The sequence below is a fragment of the Haliotis asinina genome, chromosome 7, assembly GCF_037392515.1.
Source record: "Haliotis asinina isolate JCU_RB_2024 chromosome 7, JCU_Hal_asi_v2, whole genome shotgun sequence".
NCBI lineage: Eukaryota > Metazoa > Mollusca > Gastropoda > Lepetellida > Haliotidae > Haliotis > Haliotis asinina.
In genome coordinates, this window is record NC_090286.1 from 21,995,391 (window position 1) to 22,014,482 (window position 19,092).

Consider the following 19,092-nt stretch of genomic DNA (forward strand, 5'->3'; position numbering starts at 1 on the left):
GTAATCACTTAGTTCATAAATTTAGTTACAGCTGTAGCTTTGTCACATGCATTTATCTCGATCATTAGTTGTCAGCTGACAGCTGTAAGTGTCAGGTAATATATTTGCAGCAGTATTTACAGTTTAAGTTGCCATTATATAACGAGCTTAGTTCCGCGAATTGTAAATGCATACTGATATACTGTAGGTTCATATTGGTGCGTTCATGCCTGTGAGAATACATATGTCTGCATGGGTTTCTTTGCTGTTTAAGACCGCACTCAGCAATGCTCCAGCTATATGGCGACGGTCGGTAAATTATCGAGTCCGGACAAGACAAGCCTGTGATCAATATCATGAGCATCGATATACACACTTTTGATATGATGACATGTGAACCAAGTGATGACATGTGAACCTCACTACCCGATCCGATAGGTAGTGTCTAAAATTACCTCTACGTGGGTGCAAATGTGTATCTAACACAAATGTCACTGAGTTTATTCTTTTCACGAGTAGGGTAAAATCCCTGCATATATTGCTACAGTACTGTTGGCTTAAGAGAAGAGGTCAGTAATGGAAGAGGCTGTGCACGTGTGTGCGCGTGTATTATCCAACAAATGGAATTTACATCTGCAATGAAATAACGCAGTCTTTCCTCCCATAGGAACTAAAATGCACTGTTTAATACATGTGTTGTTCGTGGTATTCAGTAAATGCTATTTCAGTGGTATGTGTGTTTAATTGTCGATATAATTTGTATATCAGTAATTTAACTGTCCCATAAACACCCATGACGTAATACCTATTTTAAATCGGTGGTTTTGAATGCATGCTTATTTGTTTAAGATAATAGATTTCATAGGGCCTCCCCAAATAACTAAATATGTTCACACTGATGTAAATATAGCAGTGAGCGGATCGTAACCTCGCTTGCTTAGTGAAGAGGAATGTATATCTAATGCTGACATATAAAACAAAATACACTTTGAACAAACAGCATGATGGCAGCTCATGTCTGATGAGTAATCTCCAAGTTCGTAAAGGCTGGAAAGAAGATCGTCATGTAGGCGGTCAGACCACTGACACCTGATCACAAGCGGCATGTCAACCACGCCCACTCGTGAGTAATTGAGAGTAATCTGCCCCTGATCACATCAAGACGTGAGGATGGCGAACTCACGGCAAAGCAGAGGCAAACTTTGTGCGCGAGTTTTCATTGACACGGTGTGCATCGCATTAGGTAAGCAGACATATTTCATTGCAGCTGTGTCTGCTTATATTATTACATGTTTGCGTTGCTAGGTGCCAGCCTCTGTAATGACAACGGCTGAACTAAAAGATCAGTTTGGGTATCCGTAGACCCGTATCAAGCGAATCATGTTTCTCTCCTGCGTACAGTTAAATACTCATGGTTATTGATGCTGTTTGTCAGCCCTTCAGTCCGTTCATCGGTCTGTCAAAGTGCCGAGATGTGACGTGATAACATGGTTTTAATGAAATAAGAATTAGGATTAGTTTGGGCACATTTACTCTTCGGACTGATATACACCAACGCTAAGAGGTTCGTGCAAAATGCCCGCTTTGGGAAAAACACAAGAGATTTTAGGCGGTAGTTAGAAACATTTGTCTGAGTTGAAAAGGAGATAAATCATAGAGTATGAATTCACAGAATCGCATAACCAGTATTCAGCACTCACAAATTTTGCTCTGTGTCCAGGTTATATATATATTCCTATTTTCCTGTGATTAAGTAAACTGAACTTCAAGTAGCTTCCTTCTAACACTGTGATTGTATGGTTAATAGTTAACATCATGATTAAATACTGACTATTTTACTCAGTTATTCCATGAATTCAAAACGTAGTGGTCCAAGTTAAAACTCACCTTCCAACTTAACACTACATTCATAGCAGAGAAAAATAATTCTCTTATACGGATTATTTATTATAACAGACCCGACACTTATTAGAGGCCCAGTGCTTTTTTCATTTACTGGGTGTAATTACAGTAATTGTTAAATAAGTGAGCTGCCTTATCCCATGGCACTTATTAGAGACCTGATGCTTATTAGGGGAAACACGGTAGTACTATAAGTAACATTATGTTGATTAGAAACAAGCTTTGAATTTGTTTTTCCAGTTGCACATTTTGTCCAATATCCAACTGAAAACAGTGCTATAAATAATTAATTTGTAATTTCTACCCAGTATGTTTGTCAGTATAGGAGAGTGATTTTAAATTTTAAATAGTTTCTTCATGTAAAATGGTTTGATTCAGTGTTGAAAATGCTTGTAGAACAAAGAGGTGTTGATACTGTTTTTAGATTTTTTAGATTATTGAATAAACATTTCCATCAGTAGTGTGTGTGCCCAGTGTCTATGTGTATTATCAACACCATTTGTTGTCAACATGAGGACTGCATCCAATCCACTTCGAGGCAAATATTATACATAGCTTAAATATGAATACAAATATCGACTAATGAATGCAATAATAACTCCACAGCTGGTGTATTAGTGAGAACATTCAATGAAACAATAACAAAAATACACTTACATGTTTTACCACGTTGGCATCATTAGCATGATAAGAATCTCAGTGTTATCTGTTATTCTAATTGGCATGCTTATGTTCCTTTTTGCATACAAGTATCTTGTTTTGATAAATAGACAGCAAATTCAAGTATTTACTCTCGTTTTGAACAAAGTCATAAATACTAGTATGTAGTTTTGTCATTGTGAATAACAAATTGAATTTATGAAAGGATACATTTTGATTCACCGAATATTCACTAGGGAATCAGAACAGCCCTAATGACCATAATTCTAGATTTGTCAGTTCGTTGTTGTTTTGTTGAAAATACTTGTTACAGTTACTCTATATCTAATCATAAATTTGTGCTTAGAAACAGCTATTAAATCAAATGAGTTGTTAGCTGGGTTGGGTGGGTATTGTCAACATTTTCGTATTGTGATATATTGTGGTATGTGTTGGCATAATGCAATATGAATTGTATTGCAATATATTGTGAAAGTGTAGCACATGGGGCAGGAAATGAAATTTCCCTTCCTTTCCTTTTGAAACAATCCCAAGGGCCACTGTCAGGACCCAAATGTGATTGTACAAGAGATCAGTTCAGAATGTCTGCAATTTGAAGATTTTGCTCAGTTATCAAAAAAGTGTCTGTAACCGTCTGCCATTTTGTTTTTTTTAGTCAGTAAACATGCGTCATACCAATTTTATTTTTTTTGTTTAGATTCTCTATATTTTAAACATCATGCAAATGCAATTATATGACCAATAAACATTCTCAGAGTGAATAAGTGAGTTTAGTCTTACGCTACACTCGGCAATGTTCCAGCTATAAGGCAGCGGTCTGTAAATAATTGAGTTTGGACCAGACAATCAAGTGATCAACAGCATGAGCATCGATCTATGCAATTGGGAACCTATGACATGTGTCAACCAAGTCAGCGAGCCTGACCACCCGATTCTGTTAGTCGCCTCTTGCAACAAGCATAGTCGCCTTTTATGGCAAGCATGGGTTGCTGAAGGCCTATTCTACCCCAGGACCTTCATGGGTCAAACATTCTCAGAACTATTAATGTATAATGATATAAAGGAGATATAAATCATATTAGTAGTTTTGACTGCCTCGCAAAAATTACCAATCTTGGTCATGGAAATTGTTGATCGTATTGAGTAAACTGGTTTGCTGAAAAAATGTACCACAATGTATCGTATCGTGAAGTTCGAATTTTAGTGTACCAGTTAATCGGTATTACTGCCCACCCCTAGTTGATAGATATCAGATATGTGGGTGTTTATGAGTTTATTCTTCCAAGTTTTTGGGTATAGTTTTTAGCATGAATGTAAACTTGTTAACTGAGACAACAATAGCTCTTGTCTCAAACAGTTATCAGAAAAGGATAACACATTGAATTTCTTTGACTGTCCCATAATTGAAAATGCTTAAAAGAAATAATTTGTTGTATAATCATAAATAATTCGTAAAGGTGTTTGACTACCTGTGTGAGACAGCCAGTTTCTATGATCTGGACTTTTCTCCATGGACAGTTCAACTGGATTTCTATATTTTACATAATTAGTTTTCAATATTTGATACCCATTATTTAAGGTAACATGGATTAGCAAATAGCATGTTAGAGAGCCTTGTTCAGACAATCACTCAACCGTTCTCATTGCAGGTTGAGCTACGCCATTTTCAGTTCTGTTTCTCTTAGAGGTGGCTTTATCAGGGAATGAAGATTTTATGGATATCAACTTCTTTATGAGAGAACACAACGTTTCGGAGTTAATGCTTACTCCTTCATCAGCTGTATGGCAATCGACCAGACAATCCTGTGATCAACAGCATCACAGCATTGATCTGATGATAAGCTAAGTCGCACATCCATGATGCAGTTCTCGTAAGCATTAACTCCGAAACGTTGTGTTCTCTCATAAAGAAGTTGATATCCATAAAATCTTCATTCTTATGTATTTACACTTCTAAATGACATTCAAAGACTTGGCTTTATCAGGCTTCATCAGATTCATGCTGTGAACGTTGTTTATTCTTTGGCAGTAAAATACTGTTTAACAGTAAAATGGAATTAACAAATTATTCTGTTGCCATATTGCCATGCCAGCTGTTGTCCTTTATTGCTCTGAGGCAAATATAGCATTAATGTCTGCTGTTACCATGATCATGATGATATTATGAAGGATATAATGCTTTGTATATATTATCAGTATTCTTAGGAGGTTAGTCATTTAGGGAGGCCTGTTTTTACCATGATAGTACTCATTAAAGTAACATTGAACAAGTATGTATGGATAACAACTTCTTCATTCCAGCACAGGTTCTTATATCATTTTCATGTATGGAAAGTCTAGGGGGAGAACAGGTATACATATATAACAGAAGCCTGATTACCAGTGTGATGATAACAAAGGGTAACAGAGGATATGGGTAAGACATAGAGGGGGTTGGAAACAGTGATACATACAGCATAGAGTGTTTGTACAGAAGACTAAGGTTGATTGATGAGCCCATCCTAAGCAGTGGGAATAAAGTAGCCTTGATCTCTGTGAATCAAGGGTCAGTATTGTTTGGCGCTTCTTCCTTCAGTTCTCTTGCGTTTGATCCATTCTGATTGGTTTGTAGTGAGAATGGTGAAGTCAGTAGTCAGTTCAGTTGATCTGGAGATTGTAATAAGTTGCTATGTGGTCTGATAAGACTGATTTCTTATCCAATTTGGTGGTTGATGTCTGATGTTCCTTGACTCTGGGTTTCACACACCTGGATGTTTTCCTTATATGCGAGTGTCCACAATGTCAGTCAATTTTGTAGATTACCTGTTTGGGTTAGGGTTTATCGGTTTGTAAATATTATTATATTTCTAAGTCTGAAGGGACTTATTTGGAAGAGACCATGGCTTTATGCAAATTAGTATGCGAAGATATTGTATTACAAGGGACACTTGCCCATTTTGAAATTAGATTTTTCGATTTTGTCGATTTCCAACAGTGTTTTGTTCTAGTTCATGGCATATTACATTGTAAAAGTCATTTTGTTAATTGATCCGGATTAGAACTGATCTTCAGTAACCCGTGCTTGTCATGTGAGGCAACTCATGGGATTGGGTGGTCAGACTTGCTGACTTGGTTAACACATCATTGGTTCCCAGTTGCGTAGATGGATGCTCATGCTGTTGATCACTTGTTTGACTGGTCCAGATTCAGTTATTTACAGACTGCTGCCATATTGCTGTAATATTGCTGAGTGCTAAACTCACTCATGCACTCACTCACTCACTCACCACTCATTTTGTTAATTTATATGTGAAGGGAAATATTGGTCGTGACTGAAAGTTTGTCCAGATATTACCTTAAACCATACATGTTATAAAAAGTCTCATGATATATAGATATACTGTCTTGGTTATTATGCCGAGTGGTGGCAGTGGTTGAAAAAGACACAATCCTTGCTTTCAATGTGTTTTTCTTTTGATTTATCATTTTCCATTCCACATCCTCCGCGGATATAAGAAGCTGAACAGAAGTCATCTATGGGGTGGAATCAGGACCCAGTTTACAGCATATCATTTTGTGGACAGTAGCTGATCCATATGTATCCTGATCATCAATTGTTCTCCCAATGCTTGGGAGTTAACTTGAATATGCTCTAGCTTGTCATGAGGATTGCCCCTACACAATATAATGTTATGATAATCAAAGTATATGTGTCATTCCATATATGTAGTTACATAAGGATGTATATGACGTACTTCCAGGATGTGTGTGATTTCTTTCATTTGAAATGATTTAATAAATGGGGTGGAATCAGGGCCCTTGATAATAACAGAATCCAATTTTCCTATCATAGGGTGGTCTGACTTGGTGGTTTATTAATGTAGTATTGTTGTAGAATAGTGCTTGATGGTTTATTACTTGTAGCATCATTGTAGAACTGTGCTTGATGGTTTAATATATTTAGCATCATTGTAGAATTGTGCTTGATGATTTAATGTATTTAGCATCATTGTCGAATTGTGCTTGATTGTTTAATTTATTTAGCGTCATTGTAGAATTGTGCTTGATGGTTTATTCCATGTAGCATCATTGTAGAATTCTGCTTGATGGTTTAATATATTTAGCATCATTGTGAAATTGTGCTTGATAGTTTATTCCATGTAGCATCATTGTAGAATTGTGCTTGATGGTTTAATATATTTAGCATCATTGTGAAATTGTGCTTGATAGTTTATTCCATGTAGCATCATTGTAGAATTGTGCTTGATGGTTTATTACATGTAGCATTTTTGGTGAATGTCGCTGACAAGACCACCAGCTAGTTTGTGTGCTTCAGACTGGATTATTTACACAAGCTACAGTCATATGACTGGATTCATGTTGAGTGTGACAAACAAAGCCATAGAAAAGCTTTTCCTCATGAGATTTTTTCTTTCATTGTTAATCAAAGAGAGGGCATCAGGAAATATACCTTAATTAAGCTAGTTTAAGCTGTTTTTGTAAGCAATGAGGAAGTGTTCTGACATTTTTTTATTGACTGAATGCAGATACAGACGAAGTCTCAACATGCATGACCAATTCATCACCTGACCTTTAGAACATGTTTTCTCATCATATTTTGGAAAACAATATTTTCTTTCATTCAGGAGGGAAATTCTCAGTGTTATCATATAGCCATTGACAGCTGGGTACATTGAAATGTATCTCTCTTGCAAATGTATACATTGAAAATACTAGAAAACCGCTTAGCCCATCAGAAAACGATATTTATTTGTTAGGTACAATAAATTTTAATATGCCTCTTCTCTAAACTATAACAAAATAACAGGAATGCTGTTCAAAGTGAATCAATCCTAAGTCTTCAGTTTTAAATACTTCTCTGAAAATCACATTCTATGATTATGCTCTTGTATGTTGGCAGTTGCAATCCCCATTGGTCTGTTCTCCCTGATTGGTGTCCCGTACCATCGAGGGTTCTTTTGTAACGATGAAAGTCTGAAACATCCCTTCATCGATAGCACCATCCCAACATGGCTTTTGGGTGTGGTGGGGCTGGGACTACCCATCCTGTGTGTAAGTAGATACACCTGTAGCATGGCATAGATGTTATTGTTTGGAATGGAATATTACATGTTAATGTCATTGTAAAGTCAACTAACAAATGTTGAGCAGGGTAGACCTCCAGTAAGCAGAGTAATGAGGATTTAATGGTGAACCGTTAGACTACCATCTAGACTCTGAAATGCACATTTATTTTAGAAAAAATCAGTTCCTAAAGTATGGTAGCCTAGAGACTTTCTTCATTTTCAGAAACTGTGGAAATCTAGACTTGCTACATATTCTAGACTTGCAGTGGCTTTCATTGACATGTTTGTTGCAGGGTCTGTAGTGCAGACTAGTCACATGTATGACCAGGGTGATAGTGTGATATCTTTTCAATAATGTTTAGATGGGTTTTCATAATATCAACCTTAAGTTAGGCTTCAACTCGCTTATCTAAAGGGCCCATGAGGGTTAGTCAGAGTTTTATGCTTTACAAATGTATAATATGATTTTTCTACTTCATGAAAATTTGTTTATATATTCTCAAATCTTTTTTATCTCTTCCAGATTTTGGTCATTGAAGCACTTCATGAGAAGAAAACCTCTTGTTTTGGCATTGTCTCCACTGACCCAAATGAACACACAAAAAGTTACTTTGAAAAATGTTACAAAATTATCATCTTGTTCATATTTGGGACAGCTGCCACACAGCTTCTGACAGAAATTGGCAAGTTCAGTATTGGGAGACTCCGCCCACATTTCTTTGCAGTGTGCAAACCAGACATGGCAAACATCGACTGCAACAGTGGCTACATCATTGATTTCACTTGTAAAGGAACAAATGCTTATCAACTTCGTGATATGAGGTATGCTTGTGGAATACTTATTTATCTATATATCATTGTATTTACTGTTCTAAGTTAATGTTATCATTGACCCGTGAAGGTCCCGGGGTAGAATAGGCCTTCAGCAACCCATGCTTGCCATAAAGGGCGACTCAGCTTGTCGTAAGAGGCGACTAACGGGATCGGGTGGTCAGGCTCGCTGACTTGGTTGACACATGTCATCGGTTCCCAATTGCGCAGATCGATGCTTATGTTGCTGATCACTGGATTGTCTGGTCCAGACTCGATTATTTACAGACCGCCGCCATATAGCTGGAATATTGCTGAGTGTGGCGTAAAACTAAACTCACTCACTCACTAATGTTATCATTAGTCAGTATTTAGTATTGTATCCAGTGTTTTCAGTAATGTAAGGTGAATGTACAGTCAGACCTCTTTATCCGAACACTTTGGTTTTTTATTGTATTGTTCGGATATACAAATCATTCGGATGTCTGAATCAGGACCTAGGCTACATGTGTATAGCATAACATAACATAGATTACTTTGGCTTGAAAAAGTCTTTGATTGATGACTGTTGGTGGGCAGTTGTTATTTGCTGCTTGAAATTTTAATAACTTTCCAGATTTGTGATGTCACCAGCATTTTCGAAGTGATAAATCAGATCTTCGATGTGAGATCTCACCTGGTGTGAAGCCAATGTTTGCCGTATGATTCCTGCATCCATGGGTTGGATGTGTGCGGTTGTGTTCGGTGGCAAGAAATGGACAGTAACATTAGTCAGTTTAAGATTCTTGCAGTTGTGACTTACCGCATTGTCAAGAAGCAATATCACCCGCCTTCCACGTGATCTCATCTGTCAGTCAAAACACAGCTGCCAGTCACGAAAGAGATCTGCTGTCATCTGCATAAGGACTGCCACCCCCAGTCGTCATTGTTTATGCTTACCCAATCAACGATTCGACTCATTGTCAACTCAGTGTCAAACTTTAATTGTTTCTTCTCTAATTAACCTACACGCTCTGTGATAAATACATGTCTTCAATAAACAATAAATTAACTAGCTAGACACACAATGAATTGGCAAGTGGCAGACATGATAGACTTGTTATCTCGCCAACAACAAAGGTAAAAGGAGTGATCACTTTTAATAAGCGGTAAACATCCGACATCTTGCCAATGTCAGCTTTGGTGTTCGGATGTACAGGGCAAATCTGTACACATTTTGATGTTTCTTTTGCAAAATTGACCGTTCGGATATGGAAACCCAACATTTGGATATACAAGGGTAACTGTCACTAGAAAAATTAGTTTTTTGTGAAGAATGTTTTCGGAAACTGAGGTTTTCGGATATCTGAAGTTTGGATATACAAGGTCTGACTGTATTGTTCTTTGTTTTGTTTGTGGTTTTTTAAACATTCTTTAACAAATGTGACTCACATGAAACATGTTTTGATGACTTGAGAGAGTCTTTGATAGTGAGGCTGACTTTGATTAAAGCCTGTAAATTATTTAATCTCAGCTTACATAATGAATTGAAACTCTTCTAAGTGATTGTATTTATTTCATAACCCAAAAAGATTCGGAACGAATTTCTCCAATCATGCTGATATGATGCAAAGTTATGACAAGTGTTTGTAACTGTTTGTTGACATTAGGTGAACATGGGTTGGAATATTACTGAATCAAACAACATTCACTCATGCATACCTGCTAACAAAGTATCACACAACATTGATACTCAAACAGTGAGTGAGTTTAGTTTTATGTGGCACTCAGCAATTTTCTAGACTGGGGGCAGTCTATAAATATTCAAGTCTGATCTGGATAATCCATTGACCAACAGCATAAGCAACAATCTGTGCAACTGGGATAAGATAACATGTGTCAACCAAGTCAGCAAGCCTGGCCACCTGATCCTGTTAGTTTACTCTTATGACAAACATGGGTTTGCTGGAAATCAATTCTTACCCAGATGACAAACAGAGTGGAGGTGAGCATCTGTACCTAAGTTTTGACTTCACTCAAAATGTCTTGTGTTTCCAGACTTTCCTTCCCTTCTGGTCATGCGTCCATAGCGGTCTACTGCATGATCTTCCTGATGGTAATGTATCTCCACGACGTCTAAACTTGTAATTAAATCCATATGCAAGGTATTGTCAGTGTCATAAGTGATATCTTTGTATATTCATGTATCTGAAGTTAGTGTACAAACAACTCAAGTGTCGGAACCACTTTCATTACACTTTCTCAGACAGCTGATTTCTGAGTCTGATTCTTCCAATTTAACAAATATTCAGGACACAGCTAATTTACAGCTCATAATCTTTGTATTTGAGCTATTTTTGTGTGTAACAATAATCAACATGGTCAGGAATAGCTGTCAGCAATATTGGTTGACATGATGCAGCAATTATGTGCCTCTCTTTACTGTTGCAGGCATATCTCCAGGCTCGACTGACTTCAGCCAGAACTAACCTGATCCGGCCGGTTTTGCAGCTAGTTGCCTTCGGGCTTGCCTTCTTCACATGTTTGTCACGGATTTCCGACTACAAGCATCATTGGAGTGATGTGCTTGGTGGAGCTATTCTTGGAACCCTCATTAGCTGCCTCGTGGTAAGAGCCAGTTTGGTACAGACTGCTGTATCCTTGTTCATAATAGTCAAATACAATGTAGAGAAGAATTTTCACTATGATTTGTTTATATATATTTGTATATGTTCATTATCCATGTTTGACAGTTACCAATTTACTAGTATATCATTCCATGACTGTCAACTGTATGAGAAGGTGTTCAGGATCTGATGCTTGTCATAGGAGCTGACTAAAATGAGGATTAGGTGGACAAAATGTGTTACTTCCTTCAGATAATTTTCCCTGCCTTTATATCCTTTTGTAGCTTTCAGTAGCATCTTTTACAAACATTGTTTTTGTACAGTAAGAGAGGAGTAAAAGACAGCTGAAATATATATACATATATTTAGAATGTTTGTCCAAGATGTTTCCTGGAATAATGTCATTTTGTGTTAAGTTTGTATAAACGTAACATGTTCCTGTGTCAATATTATTTTTATTTTCCATATGATTGTCAGGGATTGGGAAAGGCAGGGGCCATGGGCCATGGGCCGTTTTGGACATTTTAATGAAAAATGGCCCAATAAAATTTTGAAGTTAATTATTGATACAAGGGCAGTGGCCAATTCTGAATTCAGAAAATAGCTAATAATCCTGTAAACAGCCCATTGTCAAAAATCAAAGGTCTCTTTCCCAGTCCCTGGATTGTGTAATTACACTTGTAATGGTTTCATCCACTGCTTTCCAGATAACATTTATGAGCAGTTTTCGCTTGGAGCGGAAGTCTGTGATGAGATTTTACAGAAGTCGCCATGAGAAATTCCCGCTCTACCATCAAAATGGCCGCCAGGAGACTTCCTCTTCAGGCCCCAGCGATGACACAGCAGAAATGAATGAGGAGCTGACGCATGTCATTAGTCATGTGAGCCATGGCAAGTGAGGATGTCATGGCTGTACATGTGTGTCATGCAACAGGGTTGTGATAATCCTTGCCAGTATGTGTGTCTTGTGGAGCGAAATATACGCCATCATGCAAACTTGTGAAATGTGCCTGAGCTTTTGTGTTGTGAGTTAAAGTCAAAGATATCATGAAAGTAGAAAGAGCTCTGCTAGCATTTTATCATGCAAGTTTGAAACTAAGTGACCAAAATTGTATCTTATGCTTATTTGATATTTATTTGTCACTTATGTTTCAAACATTGTACTGCATTCATGGCGGATCATTATAGGCAGCAAATTTGAAAATTTATCTGAGACCAGCCTGGGAAATGTCTGCCCCACAGCTACTCAAATGTAGGGTGATAATAACATGAGTACAAGTCCTGTGAACATGTATAAATGCTATTTTCTCTGTTGCCATGGTATCCATTGTTTTACCTGGAGCTCTATTGGCTGAAACACCTTTGCTATTCATTTACAGGGGAATATATGTAAAATAATCATGTTTCCATTTACCAGTGATTTCTAGCATTACCAAATCAAAAAACAAAATCAACGTTATGAGACCAGCAAACCTGGGATATGAAGTCTGATCTTTCAAACTGCCAAGCAGTTGATATATTTACTCTGGAGAGAGAAGGATTTGGAGACTATTTGTGTATAAGTATTGTTTCTTTTTATTTTTGTCTGTTGTGATTTCTAAATATAGTATACTAAATAAAACATGCTCATTCAGAGTGGGATATCAATTACATTTTCATGATGTTTTCTTTAGTATATAATCCTATACACCTATATTAATACATCTACTGTGCAGCACTAGAACTGTAGGTGGTAGAGATTAGAATAGATGTCATGTATGCCGCTGGCTACACATGCAAAAGATGTCACCTGTGCATGTGACCACCTGTCAGTGGACCACAGCTTTCTGTACACATATAAATACCCTTATTAGTGTTACTTTTATCAAATATCAATATGGTTATTGACAATCATGTATTACTGTGAAACATGAAAAATAATTGGCTGGTATTGGGTTGGTGACAAGACGTGCAGTGAGTATTTGTATGGCATTACATGAGGTGTCGACATTCACAGTCATAATTTACGTTCCTTATGTTGATTACTCCTGTTTCGTATGGAAAAGTAGGTCCTATCTTGAGTGGACGGTGAAGATTTGTCAGTCAGGCTAGTGCTGAGAAGAAGAGTAATTGACTTTAAAGAATATAGTCTTTTGTAACTCACCACAAAGGCTACAATATGCTGTATTTCAAATATCTAAATCATCATCATCAACATGAGGTCATAATTTATACTGAAGTGGTAAACTGCACTGGATGCTAGAATGGTGTGTCAGATTATTCTTACCTTGTGCAAAATGGCTGGATCTTATAATGGCACAATGGCAAGATGCAAGAAACAACAATATGTTTGGAGAGAGGGCTCACAACTTGCTACATATGTAATTTGTGACTGAAAGGAAAGTGAGATTATGTCAGCCTGGTTTATCACCAGACACCCCCTGTCATGTTCTCTGATGCCATTTGAGCTAAAACAACTTCAAATGGAGACACCCTGTACGTTCAAGAGATTCAAATGCATTTTCAGCTGTTATCTTGAAAGGATTTATGTTTCTCAACCATTTTGTGTGTGTGTTTTGATGGTAAACAAAAATTTTGATAATACATCCCCCATCCTTTATGAAAAGAAAATTAGCTAATCTGTGATCCTGTGACAAAATGATAACCTATTGCATGTCCAGACAAGTCTTGAAAACAGGTAAACATTTAGCTTTCTGCATTATGGGAAACCTGAAGGCTGTGATAACATGTTTATATATCAAGTCAAAGCCATGCTTGTAATTTGTGTATAACATCATGTATGCATGTATTTTTAAGCTTATAGTAGTAGAAATGCGTTGCTGTTTATAGTGCCTTGCATCAATGATTGATACCGATGTTGTGTTATTTATGCTGGTTTGATTTCGTACACATTGTGCAGTCTTTCAACATTCTCTATGATGGAACTGAAATTACACTAAGGCTCGTAAGTGTTGTGAGCCAGTTCTTCCAGTGCTAAGCTGGTTCCCAGCTCCCTTTGTGCACACCAACTTCTGATATGCAAGATGGGGCCCAGCTTACATCTGGTACCAGATTTCTGGTGACAGGTGTATATCCAAGAAACAGTTCTCATTCACTAGATCGGACCAAGTGTATAACCCTGCTTGTCTGTCCCAGCTGTTGACAGTCATAATAATAGATAGATAGATTGGAAATGTGTTATTCCTGCAAAAATGATCAGTTCCTTACTGTCAACTGACACCCAAGAGACCACTGTAAAAGGTATGAAACATTTGCCATCAGAAGTACTAAAGTTTCACAAAGTGCTGTGACCTGCTCATGGGCCCTCATAGCACTCCTGTATGTTGAGGGACAGTGGTGAGCTAAATCATGGCCAAATCACTTGCCACTCCAAAGGCCCTGACTTGATTCCCAACAGCGCAGTTTTGGTATCTTGTATATATCTTGGTTATATTGCTGGAATATTGTTAGAAGTGGTGTCAAACCATACTCACTCAAAGCCTAGATACGGATGCATGTCTGTACTTGAAGCTAGATGAGAATTGCCATTCCAACTAGATGTGTTACCCAAGCTAGATGTTTCTATTGTTTTACGGGTTTACATTGCTTGTCAGCTCTGTTCCACTGAGTGTGTTAGGGATGCAACGCTCCATTTACAGATGTGATCCTAACAGGCTTATGTGTAGAAAACACTGATGACCATTACAAGGTGTGAAAATGAAAGAGGTGTTAAGAATAACTTACAAATGTATAACATGGTGTATTTTTTTTCTTTTTCAGTCCTTCATAACATGTACAAAATGCAGACACCAGCTCATGACTGTAGTCTTTAAGTCAAAAAAACATATCAGTTTGAATGTGCTCAATGTTAGACCTCAGTGACAGAATCTATAAAACATAACATGAGTCTTGTAACCATGTCTTCAGTAATGTATAGAGGACTTACTTAGAGTAATTCACAGTGACAGAACACTTACAGTAAGAAATCTCTTCTTTAAGGTGAGACCATTGTATCATTATGGAGGTAGTGTGGTATCCTCATGGTTATAGCATTTGCTTGTCATGCAAAACACCCAGATTTGTTTCCCAACATGGGTTCAATGTGTGAAGCCCATTTTTCTTTTTTTGTACCCTGCTGTGAGATTGCTGGAATATTACTACACTCACTCACTCACTCACTCACTCACTCACTCACTCACTCACTCACTCACTCACTCACTCACTCACTCACTCACTCACTCACTCACTCACTGATCATATGGGATACACAGGGTATAAAATCACTATCAGATAGTCATAACACCAGATAGAAAAGCAAGCATATCCTGCCCCACTGATGGCTTCTGTCATAAATACATAAGAAGGCAAGTCAATTGTTCATCCTATAACAACCAGTGTATATGGTAAATTGCATGATAGGGAAATTGCAGATGGTGTTAAGTTGATGCTGGTTGTGTCCGGTTAACAATTTTTTGCAATTTTTAACTTCTTTTGCTTGATGAATTATTAACTGAAATGATTTCAATCAAGTGTGAATAAATGTCAAGTTCTCTTCTTGTGCACAGTTGTGGTACATCCCTCGCAAGAAAAGCCTCTGCTTTTGAGGAATGAGAGTCATTACAGTTCGGTTTGTAGTCGTATCTTAGCTCACCATGATCAAAGGTCAAAGTGAGTTTCTGTCTTGACATGGTAATGTCTGCCATCTGAATGTCATCAGATATGATATCTTTAGAAACTTTCTGTTCTGCTTTGACTTTGTGAGTGACATATCCAGGCAACATTTTTATTAATAAAGCTGATATAATTCTAATGTCAAACAAGTGCAATATGGATACAAACTACATGATATTCAAAAGGATATTGTTATCTCTTGAATTACGACTTTTTCAAGCAGATGGTTGTTGCTGCTCGGTACGGGTTGTTTAATTAATAAACAGAGTCAGGTGCAGGATACCAAGAAATAAACCCATACTTTTGTTATTTAATTTAGTCATCTCTGTCTCCCTGTAGTTGGTGTTAAAACTACACACAGGTCACAGTTTTTACTTCAGCACTATCAGGTTTTGTTAACCAAAGTTGTAGGACTATATACATGAAGCTGGCATGTTCAAGATAGCTGGTATTCTTAGGTTTAGATTATCCTATCAATGCAAGATGTGTTGTGTTTGTTAACTTTTTGTAACAGAAAAGATGTTTTGAAATAGGCATGAGACTCATTTCCAGAATGATTTTCATTAGATTCTTTTTGCAAGTAAGATATTCTATGACATTGTGCTTTTACATATTTTCTATTTATTACACGACAAATGTGAAATACCATACATATCTGTTATCTGTTGGAAAATAAAAATACAAACACAGATCAGTTTGTTTTCTTACCTCTACTTTAGCAGTTACATCCCTTGGATGGGCCAGAACCCTATGATCACGGGTTTAAATGCTAAACTCATCATTATGATTCATCAACCCTCTTGTGTTTGGAGGTTGTGTTTAGGAGATAAACATCATGTATTGGCCAATTTGCAGGTGTTACTGAGTATTTGAAGCACGGGAATACATATTGACCTGACGGTGTTTCAAATGAAATATTCCCGTGCTTCAAATACTCAATAAGACCCAGAAATTGGCCATCACATGATGTTTATCGACATTGTAAACAAAAAAGTTAACCAAAGGGTTTTACTGTCTGCACTGGTTTACATCAAGTACGGGTACAGCAGTGATGTGTCATCAGCTGGCCAGTTCTGCTAGTTCCCAAGGTAGCATCTGGAGTTCTTCATTTGTGACGTCATTCTGACGTAATGTCACAATATGATTTGAATGATGTCACCTCTGCCGATGACACAACAAAACAACTGTTTGCAATGTTTCTACGTGTCAATTCGCAGTGACTAGTCTTGCAATTTCCGGGAATCGAACACTGTTTGATGATGTTTTTCAACCAATCAGATTGCAGAACACAATGACTTTTGGTCACTCACTAAAGAGTTAAACTGTCTGCATCATGTCAGCCTTCATCCTGCATCCTGTTGCTCTTCACAGTGCAATTAAACTCAACTTTCCCCACAAGCTGTTAATTATTATTCTATTACTACTGATGCATTAGACATTTTTGCAGACTTGGTTTCTAGTACAAGCAGCCATGGTATTGTGGACAGGGTATCAACCCATGAAGATCCAGGTTAGAATTGGTCTTCAGTGACACAGTTTGTATGAGGCAACTTTTGGGATCAGTCGGTCAGGCTTTCTGGCTTAGTGGACACATGAACAGAGATGTTTATGGGTTACCTCTTTTTATTCCCCCTTTATGTTTAAATGCTTAGACCTCAGCATTAAAGGGATAAAACCAAGACTTCAGATCAACATCAAGAGTGAATTGTATACCACAATGTACAGTTTATCTGAGGTGATTGCTATCCATAATTTCAGTTATATAATTGGCACCATGGAATAATGAGAAGAAAAAGTTGAAAGCAACATCAATGAAGAAAGCACTATCTAGGACATGCAAGAAGTGGGATGCATCTAGTACTGGAGTCTCCACTGTGAGATCAGGAATGTAATGTCATAGTGGACTTTAAATAACTGGGTCTGGGCCTACAGCTGACTCAGGACATGACAACATGAAGCTTAATCAATATGCCACACCATCAAGAAACCGTTAAAATCAGCAATGTCACAGTGTTTGATCTCCAGACCTTCAATACTGCATCGCTGGTTTGATCTGGAATGCTGTCGGGATAAGACCAATGAACCAAACATATCTCCCATGACTCCCTGCAACAATAAAATGCAGCTAAGAACATGTACAGCTGCAGTAACTAAGCTGTGCAGCAGTTCCATCATGCAAGAACACAACCCACCAGAGATCTCAGTATTGATTAACACTTCTCTGGCAGCTTTACACAGCTATTGACACCAGTAATTAACAGGAAAAAGGTAAAATATCCCTGGGCTTGCACAAACACTTTTAGCACCTGATAAAGTAGATTGAAAGGGTTCTGTAGGTTTCCAATGGATATAATATTCCCTTATTCATCCTAACCAAAGCCATTAAGTTTGAAAGGAATGTCAGTCTTCAGTATCTTCAGTAACCCCTGTTTGTCATAAGAGGTGACTAATGGATCGAGTTGTCAGTGTCACTGTACCCCAATTTTGTAGACTGATCCTAGTGATGTTTATACCTGGATTGTCTGGTCTACTCGATTATTTACAAACCATCACCATATATAGCTGAACTACTGCTGCATTATGACACAAACCCCAACTGACTATAAAATGGCGATAGGATATATGCTGCACTATGATCCATTAAACAAACTTGTTGGGCTTGATTCAATAACTCTTGAGAGAATGGAAACCACAGACTTATTTAATTGAAGCGTGTTACATCATTGACTTCCACCATGACTTCCACTGAACGGGCTAGGCAGCTGACTTTGTGTGCTGGTGATTAGGTGCCTGACTGAGGGTGCAGGTTCGAATCCCGGATGGGACTCAACCAAAAAAGTACTAGTATTTGTACTTTACTAGGAAAGTGAAATCCAAAATATGACATCTGTTGCATTTGACCACTTTCTAAATGGCATTGTGTAATCACAATTTGACCTGCATTAAGCATGTTTCCTCCAAACAAGGATTGTTATCAGACTGCAAGTTTTCTCAGTTTGTGTTTAGGGTAATTTGAGACACACCACTGCATCAAGCAAGAAATCAATACTGAATACTGATATACATTGATGTCAGCTATCAGAGTGGATCTTGGAATGTTTCTGGTGTGATGGTTTCGCTGTATTCAGGAAAAGGTGAAAACCAGTCAACTACACCTTTTCAGTTAGAGCAGGACAAAAGAAAACACAGCAGGGCATTAATGAGTCCAAAAGCACTTTATTTTTACAATAACTAGTGATGAAAAATAGACTTTGAAATCATTACACTTTTCATTAAATTAAATTAATTCCCATATTAAGCAAAAATAATGTTAACATTTATGAAGGCTGTACATTTTTCATTCTTCATTTAAAATATCTAGATTATTGATGAGAAACTAACCTAATGGGTGATATCAAGATACAGCAATCTCTCCAGAC

At 37.4% G+C, this 19,092-nt stretch overlaps 1 protein-coding gene across 1 annotated transcript; it reads left to right on the forward strand.

Annotated features, from left to right (window-relative positions):
* The first annotated feature begins 1,112 nt into the window (after window positions 1-1,112).
* Window positions 1,113-16,364, forward strand: LOC137291623 (phospholipid phosphatase 1-like). The gene is made up of 6 exons (XM_067823030.1): window positions 1,113-1,222; window positions 7,442-7,593; window positions 8,131-8,429; window positions 10,455-10,512; window positions 10,848-11,024; window positions 11,731-16,364. The coding sequence occupies exons 1-6, from the start codon at window positions 1,150-1,152 to the stop codon at window positions 11,920-11,922; spliced, it is 951 nt and encodes a 316-aa protein (XP_067679131.1). The 5' UTR covers window positions 1,113-1,149; the 3' UTR covers window positions 11,923-16,364.
* Window positions 16,365-19,092: the final 2,728 nt, after the last annotated feature.

Excerpts from the sequence above, each read along its gene's own strand:
- LOC137291623 (XM_067823030.1), top strand. The coding sequence starts at position 1,150 with ATGGCGAACTCACGGCAAAGCAGAGGCAAACTTTGTGCGCGAGTTTTC. Across the intron at positions 1,223-7,441 it reads CACGGTGTGCATCGCATTAG|TTGCAATCCCCATTGGTCTG; the intron begins GTAAGCAGACAT and ends GTATGTTGGCAG. Across the intron at positions 11,025-11,730 it reads CCCTCATTAGCTGCCTCGTG|ATAACATTTATGAGCAGTTT; the intron begins GTAAGAGCCAGT and ends ACTGCTTTCCAG.